General features: G+C 32.7%; 1 protein-coding gene across 1 annotated transcript; it reads left to right on the top strand.

Moving 5' to 3' along the window:
- The first annotated feature begins 142 nt into the window (after positions 1 to 142).
- On the top strand, positions 143 to 6,429 carry LOC149491068 (transmembrane protein 208). Its single transcript, XM_089706374.1, has 4 exons — positions 143 to 445; positions 609 to 764; positions 4,182 to 4,318; positions 4,633 to 6,429. Exons 1-4 carry the CDS (start codon positions 437 to 439, stop codon positions 4,853 to 4,855), a joined length of 525 nt encoding a protein of 174 aa, XP_089562500.1. The 5' UTR covers positions 143 to 436; the 3' UTR covers positions 4,856 to 6,429.
- Positions 6,430 to 11,913: the final 5,484 nt, after the last annotated feature.

Below are 11,913 nucleotides of genomic sequence, written 5' to 3'. Positions count from 1 at the left end.
ATTTCAATAGATTTTATTATAGAAGAATATTGTATTATATTGAAAATTAATCGAGAATAAAATTGTATTGATAGAAGCTATTTCTGGACGTTTGCCAACTTGGATTGAACGCCTGTCAATGTTCTATGACGGAGTCGATTTTTGACATGTCCTGAAACTGAACATTGATTTTTAATTTTTATCACTTCACTCGGCGTTGCATTTTCGACGGGAACGGGTCCAGGAGCTCTCCTGTCTTATCCTGTTTGCTGAAAGTAGTTTTCAATTGTGTATAATCATTCCTTGAACTAAAAAATAATAATAATATCCTCCCAAATCAGAGAAACCAAATAAATTTCACAAAAATATTGATATTAAAATTCTAAATTTTTAATAAATTACCTATCCATATATTATCTGGCTCTTTCTGAGAAATCTCGAATTGTAGTTGGACATCATGGCCCCGGTATGTATAATAATTTTTCTGTAAAAATAGTTAATATTTCAATGAAAATAGAAAATACATGACTGAATAGGGTTAGGATTTCATTCAGCTGTCCTTTCAATTTACGAATTTAAAAAAGGGCTATAATTTTAGATTTATTTAATATTTCCAATTTGTTGTGCAGCCACAAAGGAAGGCTCCGACCAAGGGAGCGAAGCAGATCCTGGTGGAGAATGAGACTACGATCAGATTCTACAGAAACATGGCTGGGGCTGCAGGGTTGTTCTACAACTGCATCATGTTCGGCATCTACCATGATCATCTGGCTTCGTGGCTCATAGTAAGTGGATTAATTGCTATATAATTGTTATTGTGTTCCTGTATTTTGATTTTTCTTTCAGCGTCATTAATAAATCTTATTATTTATTTTATTTGTATGAATGCGAAAGACAAGTTACATATATGTATCCTTTTTTATTTATCTTCATTCTTCTCTATTAATGCTCGCCTTGCCTATTTTCGAAAGTTCAATAATATAAAAATTTATGTGCTCATGCAAGCGGAGGCAAATTTCAATAGAAAATGCTCTCAATTCTAGGCAGACATGCTCCTTTATAGATCACATCACCGCTTTACATCAGGCGGGATAGTGGTCAAACGCCTGACTATCATGTATAAAAAAAAAAAAATTCTCCCGTTCTTAGCAATCAAATTAAATGAAATTCTATTAATACTTAACATTTATCATCAAGAGCTTATTAAAAACATTATGACAAGCAAAATACATATTTTCAAAAAACAGCGCAATATAAATGCGAAGGCAACTTTAAATATTTATTTTCTAACAGTTATGTTAACCCATTTCTTTATACATATTTGGGAAATATCCAAGAATTGTTTCATTGAAACCCTTTTCTAATATAATTAAATCTGAAAACAATTCAAAAAATAACTAGAAATTAATCAAAAATAATCTCATTAAGTTCTGCTCTAAAAATAGTGATTCAAGAACATTTCTATTTAAAGAAAAAGTCAAATATATATTTGAAAATATTTTTTTTAAATTGCCTGCAGAGTAAAATACAAATTCTTATATAAATACTAACGAAATTATAGTAAAAATAAATACTTTAAACAAAGTAAAAAATATAACATGCTTGCTCTACTTCAAACAGAAAATCGGTTTCATCACTTCATTTTGCAAATATTGAAATCCTGTTGCATTTGTGCATACTTTTTCTATTGACTGCAATTTCGCTCTCTTGTCACCTTTCAGATGCAGCTAAATTGAATTGGAAAAATGCTAGCTTCATTTTGTTATTATTGTTAGATTGGATAAGCATTTCTGAAATAACAACTTGTCAACAACATTGTTGTATTATATCTGTGTATATGTTTATGCAATGCATAGTTAACCTAAAGATAGTTAAGGTACTTGAATGGCTCTCAAAAGATAGGCGTGAAATTTTATCATGCATATGCTACTATTATGTTTTGTTCTGTGGTGAGTCCGTCTTCCCAGACTATCCTTTATTCCCATTTTCAATCCTTCCCTTATCCCATACCTTTAAAAGTCGTAAAGCCATTTGCAAAGGCAAAGATCTCTCCAAGCCTTACGCCCCTGCAAAATGTTCATACGGTGGTAGCTATTACCATCAGCTATTCATCATTTGATCGGAAAGCTATATCTCGCTTTCAAGAAAATATAATTATTATAATTAGTTTTCTGTAGGAATATTCCATTTATTAAAGGACATACTCGTTACTTAATTAATGAGGTGTTTATTCCTTCTCACTTAGAATGTGTGGGCATCATAGAATAAACAGTATGAGATATGAAGTGGGTAGTTGTTAATAAACTTAGATAATTAGGCCTTGACAAGTACAAAACATTAAGAAGATCTAACTTCAATTATTTCAAGATTTGTTAAAATTCATTAATCTAACGTTTATCATTTATGTTACAAATTTGCATATGCTTGTAGATTTATACATAGTTTATACATACTACATAGTATAGCGTTAGAGTAGAAGAAAAGTCAAAAGAGTTATTTATAACTAAACTTTAAACTGAAATTGCAATAATCGCATACTTACTCTGAAAAGGTAGGGATGTGTTAACAAAATCACATTAATCGTACATTTTATTTTTTATTACTAAAGAATCGTGCTATATTGCAATTCACATAAATTTTTACTCGTATCTAATATAGACATACCTACCTACGTTTTCGTGTATTATCTTGTATTATTTTCTCCTAGAATACCGCCCACGACTTCTTAAAAAACCGCATTCCCTATATCCTTTAGCTGTTTTAAAACTAATCTTTGTAATAAATTTCATCCGAATCGGTTCACTTGAGGCGTAAAGAAGAGACAGACCGACAGACAAACAGACGAAGCTACTTACGTAAGGATGTAGACCTTCTGGAAATTTCTAGAATATTAAAGTTGTCCTATTGCATGCTGCGCGAGTTTAAATGTTTAAAGTATTGATCCTGTAAACAGACTGCGTAGGTATTCGGTGTGTAAACAATATTCATCTACAGCGACGGTTCAATACTGCAACTTAAAGCAAATTTGTTATCTAGCTATTGCCCCGGGCGGTAATTAATTAATTAAATAGTCTTGTTCAATGCTTAGACAAAGTTGGAAACTCTTGCGAACTACCGAAGTTTCCCAGATTGGATTATTGGCTACGGAAGTCATATTTGACAAATTGGTAGGAGCATTCAATTTTAGTAACTTCGTGGTAGTCGATGAGATGCGGCTTTTAAGTAGGTATATAGCGATAGAGCCTTCCTCGATAAAGGTGTATCACACACCTAGATAGGCCCGCGAGATCGTCGGCCTTGTTTACATAGCCTTCCTTGATAATGGGTGATCCAGTTCCTAAGGGCGTTTGTCCACTACAAGGAATTTTACGGTCCGGCATTCCGATTTTTTACGGTCCGGTATAGCACGCCATTAATCTATATACTAGCTTGTGCACTATACGTAATTTTACTGTCCGACATTTTACTTTTCCCTATTCCGGATGGTTTTTTGTGTCTACGAGTCGCTGAAGGTATAATTGTTTTCGAATGCCCACTTGCTTGGATTTTACTGCATATGCCAATTGAAAGCAAGCTCTTGTTTTACTTTCTTTTAGTTGGCAATGAGATTTGAGAAGTCGGTATTGTTATTTTATATACATTGACCAAGCATTGACCTATAATTATTATTATCTAAGTAAGTGTTGGTAAGTTAAAGTTCAAGTGGGAATAGCTTTAGCTCCTCGTCACCGATTAAAATAAATAAGTGAAACACGCATTTTAAATCTCTTACGGAACTTTACTTTTTATTATATAACGAAATAATATAATATTTCACCTTCTATATTTTTTACTCGTTTCTTGTAAAATTCAAAAACAATCATTTATGATAGCATTATACCGCCAAACTTCCTTGAACTGTACCGCACTGATCCGAGTAAAGACGGACAGGTGCACAAGCAATTCATCGGTTTTTTCATGCCACACCGGACCGTAAAAAATCGGAATGCCGGACAGTAAAATTCCTTGTAGTGCACAAGCGCCCTAAGACAGCGTACCACAATACTTACAAATTTGCACCTTCATAAAATTACAAAAGGGTTCTATTTTTTTAGTTAGAGTGGGCAACCGTGACGCCTGATGGTAACGATATGCTGATTGATTAGATTGGTATGGATTAGATTATTGGTATGAGTTTCCTACAACAGTACGTCTTTCAACAGTTTATGAATGTGCTGGTGATGCTGATCTACTTTGCGTGCTACCAAATGATGCACTACATCAGCCGCCCGACGTACACCGAGCAGGGACAGCTGATCGATCCCGGCTTGGACCTCAACATGGAGGGCGGAATGGGAGAGTAAGTTATTGAATATGTTATGTTCGTTTTAATGAATTGTGAAACAATTTTAGGTTGAATGGATTATAAGGAAATTCGACGTCCTGACTGCTGAGGCTGACGCATCGACGACGACGACGGCAACGGCGCGGTTTTCCTGTTAAAAAGAACAAAGAAAAAATTATAAACATATTTTTATATTCGACCTACCTTACCATTACCTTACCTACCCATACTAGGATTTAATATCATTTTAAGCAAATCCAGACTTGTTTATTTCAATAAAATCTGTTCCTGTGTTCTTTAGCGGTATAAACACAATCATTACTTCACAGGCACATCAAGGACGTGGTGATCTTGACTTCGGTCGCCCACATCATGGCCGTAGTGTCCAACTTCTTCTGGTTCATGCTTCTGCTCATCCCGATTCGTGCCTTTTGGCTCCTTTGGAAGCACGTTCTTGGCCCGTGGTTTTTTCAGGAGGGCCCGGAGGATACTGAACAAGATGACAAGAAGCGCAAGAAAATGGAGCGCAGAATGCGCCGCTACAACCAGTAAATCCTTCGGGCTAAAGATTCTCGTGGCTCCCTTCAATTGAGGCCAACATTTAGATGTAAGTTAGGTCGCTTATACCGCGACACTTGATGTGACCTGTCTCTTCATGTTTAAGTCTTTTTGGCAAAAGATACAGGAATTGCATGTGTTGGTATACAGTTACAATTTATATTGTAACTCGATTGTTTTGAGAGGATCTTGTCAAAAGGTATTTTTGTGTGTAGGTAGCATTTTGAAATGAAATGCGGTGCGACAGATTTGGAACGGAATTTATTCACCCCCGAACTTTGTATGAACAAACGGACATATCGAAATATCTGACATATCTTCATGGGTTGATGTAACATCACCAAAGAGGTCAACATTGGCCATGCTTACGAAATGAAATGATACTGAAAATAACGCGTCTAAACTCCGTTAAAATCTGTTTTATTTTAAAAGTTGGTTAAGTAAGTTATTGTTAGGTTCCAAGACATATTATGGCAAAACCCCCTTAGCCATATTATGGTCTAACATTATTATAGATAATGTATGTATCAACCACATTGTGTAATGCACTTAAATTTAACTTTAGCGCTGTTTTTTATGACATTTGGGATGATGAATGGGATTTTATTATGTACAAATAATTTTATTGTTGAAATTTTATTTATTTTAATGAATTATTTTATAACTACATATGTAAGTTCAATAATTTTTCTCAAATTGATTTATTAATATTGTTTAAACACTTAAGATTTTACTTAAATTTTAAACATAACTAGCGGTCCGCCCCGGCTTCGCCCGTGGTACATATGAAAAATAGATGTTGGCCGATTCTCAGACTTACCCGATATGCACAGAAAATTTCATGAGAATCGGTCCACCCGTTTCGGAGGAGTATGCAGACTAACATTGTGACACGAGAATTTTATATATATACTAGCGGTCCGCCCCGGCTTCGCCCGTGGTACATATGAAAAATAGATGTTGGCCGATTCTCAGACTTACCCGATATGCACAGAAAATTTCATGAGAATCGGTCCACCCGTTTCGGAGGAGTATGCAGACTAACATTGTGACACGAGAATTTTATATATAAGAAGATATACAATACCTACCTAATGTAAACCATATTTTTTTATTTTTATATAGGTACCTAACTGTTATGTTGATGTAAATTATAAACGAGCAACCAATTTTTTGGTACAATTAAATACAGACTTGAGACTACAAAAGGAGAAACTGAAATCAAAAAATATAAAAATTAAAATAGAATAATTTATTCATATAAATTATTCTATTTTAATTTTTGTATTTGTGGTCATCCACACGAGCAAATGGCTAAACTGTAATATTATGTGGCTTTTTATATTTCTTTCGTGGCATTTCTTAAGTGCTATTGATTACTACAATTTTCAATCTTTTATATTTTGCAAAAGTTTCCTAACTAAGTCCATATACTTAGTTTATAAAAATATGTATGTATTTAAATATTGATACAAAATTCGGATTATTTATTTTCTATTGGTATCCTGGTGCTATCTATGAGCGAGTGTTTTCGTCATGAAATGACAATATATATTATGTACATGTAAGTTTTATTTATTTTCTGTCAGCCCTTGCTATAATTGGCGAATTATTTACTCAATTGCATTTTATAAAATGATTCAAATATAAATTTTGTCCAAAATGTAAGTCCAAAAAAAATGTCCAAAGTACATTTAAATGCGCCTGGGTTAATAATAAGACATATTTTGTTCTGATTACAATTTGCTATTATATTTGAATAGGGGTTTTTATTTGCTATTTTAAAAACAATTTGTAATGAATGCATTGTCCAGGTATAACCTTATCATTTTGGTAAGGCAAGAATAAGAGCATAACAATAAAATCGATAAAAAGATAAATACCGTTTTATATCACATTTTTATGTGATTGTAAAATGTAGGACCAGCCATAGAGACAAATTCACCAACAGTTAACTCCATTCAAAATTGTGAGGCAAATTTTCATTTATTCGTAAAGAGAAACTGTTTGATAGGCTTGTTTATTGGGAATTAACGGCTTAAGTTTATATGTACAAAATAGCGACAACACTAATACGTTCGAAGCCAGCGCATGCAATTATTATAGCATCATACTTGCTGCAGCTTATCGTGTTTATTGTGTGAAGTCTCCACGGACACTATCGCTGAGGACGTATTTTATGTTTAAATACACGGTATTTAAACATAAAATACGTCCTCAGCGCTTCAAAGGGGCTCGGCTATTCAAACTATTTACCAGGACTATTTATACAGAGTCATAGTTAAACACGATCCATTTCTACATAAAACCACGTTCCAAGGACGCTTATTTGTCTCAATGGTTGGATTTTTAATGAATTTATAAGCTTTCCGTCCTTTATTCTCCATCTAGGTGGGACGAGCTTCATTTACTACGTACGCTTACATAAACTAAATAATAAGTATAATTTGCTACGCTCAACCAAGTTAATTGCCTCTTTCCTAGTCAGTATGTATCGTGAAAAAAAAATTGTTTAAAGACATTCAAGGGGTAACAATAAGCGGCCTCTTTAGTTAACGTTTTTTATTAATTTAAGTAAGTTTTGTATTATAATGTTTAAGTTCATCCAATATATCTATGATCATGTAACAACTCAACATCATAAAGACCGTGACGAAAATGGGTGAATAAGAAGATAGGTATCGAGTGGAATGAAATCCGGGAATAGATGTTATATGACAATTAGAACCAGCATCCTGTATCCTCAAAAACATATATTTAGGATAAATCCCCTTGACTGTATGTTCAATATATTAATATGATTGGACTCTACCTTTCTAGTTGTAAGAACACTTATTTCTAACATTCAATAAATAAAGATGTTGTAAAACACAAAGTACTGCTTAGATGTCTGATTAATTAATGACTTTTTAAATCTATAAAAAAAATCTTCTAGTAATCTTGTCTCGAATAATTTTAACTTTTTTAACCGCAAAATATTATACTTATCGTTTTTGCTCTTGTTTTTCTAAAAGGTGATTAATTATGCAAAGACATGCGAATTACTTTTATAATACCTTAGATTGGAATGAACGTTGACAAATTGTTAAAAATAATGTATTTTATTTTATGCACATTTCTTTAAAAGTTTTACCTGTTTCGAAATTTGGGATATAATTTTTAAAGTCACGGATTGAATACAATGTACTGCTACTTTTAGAATGATATTATATTAATATGACTACAATCGTCCTCTACGAATGTATAGTTCTTAAGCATGTATTTTCTATTAAGATTTCACATGGTAATTTAACAAGTATTTATCTCGATGTTAAAATTTACACGCCGACTTCGCGTATTGTAACAATTAGTATAAGGATGTTTATGAAGCAATCAATAAATGGATGAACATAGATGGTGTTTTATTTGATTCCTATTTTTGCACTCAAATCTAAATATTCAGTTCAATTAACAACATTACATTATTATAAATTAGTCGAGTTTGCTTCATAAAATAATAACCACCTCAAATTCCTGTCAATTATTTTGTGCCTGTAATCAAATTAGTCTCTATTTGGGGATATATTTCCGATTCCACTCGTCGAAATAGAGCGCTACTCATTGATTTAAATTTCTATCAAAATCAAATGCATTTTGAACATTTTATTTTAAGCAAATAGCGAGTATTTTGGTATTGCATAAATATTTTACACTGCAATCTATATGTTAAGAGCGTTGATTTATTGACAAATCGAATTAAATATTTATCTGTATTGCTGAATGTTATCCATCGTTCCAAGTTGCTTACGAAACCTTGTTTGGGGTAATGGTATAAGGTATTCTTGACAGTAGGTATCTTCTTACAATTCTGAAAATGATCTAATATTAGCATTTAAAAATATTTTTATAGAACACTTTAATACCTAAGATAAAAGGCAGATGCACAATTACAGGTAAATTAGCTTGGAGAAATTTTTGCATATGTAGTGGTGTGTATATTACTCAGATCTTAGAGCGCGTTTCCACTATATCGTTCTGGCCTATACAAAAATGTTTCGATATCCTAACATTACTATTTAATTTTATACTTATTCCTAGCAACACTTTTGTTTTCAATAAAAACAAGTTTTTATTTGAAAGAAAATGGTTTTGACTTTATAAAAAAAAATATATCATTCAATTTTACGTCCTTGAGCAAACGACAAGGCGACTACCGTGAAACAATAAAATATCGTGTCCATAATAATTTGTTTCATAATTAATATTTGACCATAATAATTACGAAACAAAACAAATAAATAAATCGTCACTTGATAGTGGAAAGTGGAAACACGCACAAAACCAGAATAAACCAGTTTACGCTGTCCGCAGGTGCCACGTGCAGTCGTTTGGTACCGTTAGAACATAAAGCACATTTCATTCAAAAATTATAATTATTATGTACGTAGTTTAATTGATAAATTTTGTATTTGTTGATTGTTGTTATTATTTGTTATTATTGTTATAATATTTGTTGAAGTGAATTACATGTCCCGCAGCCGGAGGCCCCAAATGAAAACTCAGATGTACTTAAAAACTACGTTTAATAGCTAAAATGAGACTTTTACACCCATGTCTGCACGATGCAGACCGGAGTTAAAGAATGAATTTATACAGTTTAATAATTATAAAGACGTAAGCTTGGATGCTAACTAAGGGAAATCGCATCCACATTCTATTCCCGTGCGAACGGCGTATTCAGCAGTTTTGTATGAAGGCAGGGCCATAACTAGTGTTTAATTTGTGTGTAAGTGTTGTAACTTTATATTGTTAATTCAATATGGCTCCAGTGTTAAAACATGGTCGAGGCAAGCCTTTGACTTCTCAAACTAAAGAATTAAACTTTAAATGTCGTTTCTTTTTCAGGTTAGTAAATTTTTCATTTTAGTAACATTGTTAATGTAAAAGTTATATGTATGTTAAATGTGCAAATATTAAAATAAAGTCTCATCTTTTTCAGAGGAGAAACACATGTAGTTTAATTTAAAATCCCTTATATATACAGGGTTACTTGTAAAACACCGGCAACCTCGCAGGACAAGATAGCTAACATCATAAGTAACAACATTTGTTCTACGACTTTTGATAATTTGTTAGATTTTATTTTCATACAAAAATAAATATTCATTTAATTTTCCGTCTGAATATTATAAACTCTACGCCTCCCAAAAATTACGTAAACAAAAAGCGAACGAGAGGGGGAAGGGGGCGTCGCGTCGTCCATCCGATAATTAATAGAACATAGACTTACAAATGTAAGGAGAGTACAATAAAAGTTTAAAAAATCATTTAAAAATAATTTATTGCGTTATGCCAAAAGTCGTAGAACAAATGTTGTTACTTATGATGTTAGCTATCTTGTCCTGCGAGGTTGCTGGTGTTTTACAAGTAACCCTGTATAAAATAAAAACTAAAAATAAAATGTTGTTTTATTTTATTTGCTGACCATACACTACTACAAACGCAAAAATTTCTCCAAGCTAATTTACCTGTAAGCGCATCACACACGGTGAAGAAACTATAATATTTTATGTTAAGATTCTCTAATATAAAATATTACAGTATCTTAAGGTATCCGGTATCAGCGTTCTGACCATCATTTTTCTTTTTGTCATTGCGTACTAAGACCCCTGTAGAACCGCCATCCTGTTACAAATGACCCAAAATTTTGTGTCAGTGTACTTTTTTACAAATTGAAAATAACCTGCAGGTACAAATTTAATCAACAACTCTATCGGAAAAACCATTAAACATATTACCAAACAAAACATAGTAACAAGAAATGCCCGTTGGCAAATTGGATACGTCGTCGTGACAATGCGATTTATTAAATGAAATTGAAAATGCAGACGGTCATGAAATGGGGCAGGGTGACCGCCGCGAGCCCCCACAGGGAGGCTGCACTACAGGTGTGTGCTCGTCTGTGATTTGCATGTGTAATCGATCGATGCACGTAACAGATAATACAAGCCTGTATTGCGCAATTAGTGCACGCATCCTACCTGATACCTTTGACGGTATCAAAATATGAATAGATATAATTGCCAAATTGGATAGACCTCCCAATTATACCATTCTGATGTACTTAATTGTTCACTGAGCCCTGTTTGAAAGTGTACACCCATAATGACTAATGTAAACGAGAACACCGCTCTTTATTCCGAAACAATACAATTTATTTTCACTTATGTACTTATTCGGCAGGAATCGTATAACTGCATTAAATTAAGAACAACTCTTATTTCCCTAAATTGGATACTTACATTTAAACAATGTCTGGTTGAATCAACAAATTCTTTGTATAAATGTTAAAAAATAATTAACGATACATTGTTATGCATCAAAAAACAGTCGTTATGCAGTTGTTTATTTGGCAATGTTTAAATTTACGTTTTTACAGAAGGTACCTAACTAAAAAAAAATAGCACATAATATGCGAAGTTTATGAGTAATTAAATTAGTAGGAATACATTAGGAGTAATTAAAAATTTGAAATATGTCTTAATGTTATCATTATGTTATTCAAGCTTATATCTAGGACAAAGATTTTGCGATTAAACGTAATCTGTAATTAATACATGTAGGTAACTACAATATTATATCTCTAGCATAGGTACATAATTCACGCGAATTCTAGAGCATCGTTAATTTTTAAATTATCTAGGTAACTAGGTACCTACTTATGGCGAAAATGGCAAAATTTTGACATGTTTTCAAGGTTGGTGCCTGGTTTATGGTAGTTATAATAAATGTAATAGTAATAATGTTATAGCCTAGTTAATTTCGTTTTATCTGCTTCGAAATAAATTCTATTGCTTTGGGCTTTGGCAAAGGGCAGAAATTGTATCAAGGTTACATTTGAAAATATGTGAAATAACCTACATAGCTATGTGATTAAACAAATTTAATTACTAAAAAATGAGTTCACTGTAAGTAAGGAACACAGCGAGATATCCTCTTCATTTGCTGCAGGGATTGTCGTTATTATCGAGGATGTTACCAATTTGTTTGTAATCCCTTAGGTAAGTCGTATA

This window comes from Colias philodice, chromosome 1 (genome assembly GCF_061535455.1).
Source record: "Colias philodice isolate Cphi_HAF_F1 chromosome 1, ilColPhil1 Martin Lab GWU primary, whole genome shotgun sequence".
Taxonomy (NCBI): Eukaryota; Metazoa; Arthropoda; class Insecta; order Lepidoptera; family Pieridae; genus Colias; species Colias philodice.
The sequence above is the reverse complement of the archived record's forward strand: the minus strand, read 5'-3'. Positions and strand labels throughout refer to the sequence as shown.

What these genes read in the sequence shown, in the direction of transcription:
- LOC149491068 (XM_089706374.1), top strand. An exon ending in ATCTGGCTTCGTGGCTCATA is followed by an intron (nt 765 to 4,181) that starts GTAAGTGGATTA and finishes GTCTTTCAACAG; the next exon opens with TTTATGAATGTGCTGGTGAT. An exon ending in ATGGAGGGCGGAATGGGAGA is followed by an intron (nt 4,319 to 4,632) that starts GTAAGTTATTGA and finishes ATTACTTCACAG; the next exon opens with GCACATCAAGGACGTGGTGA.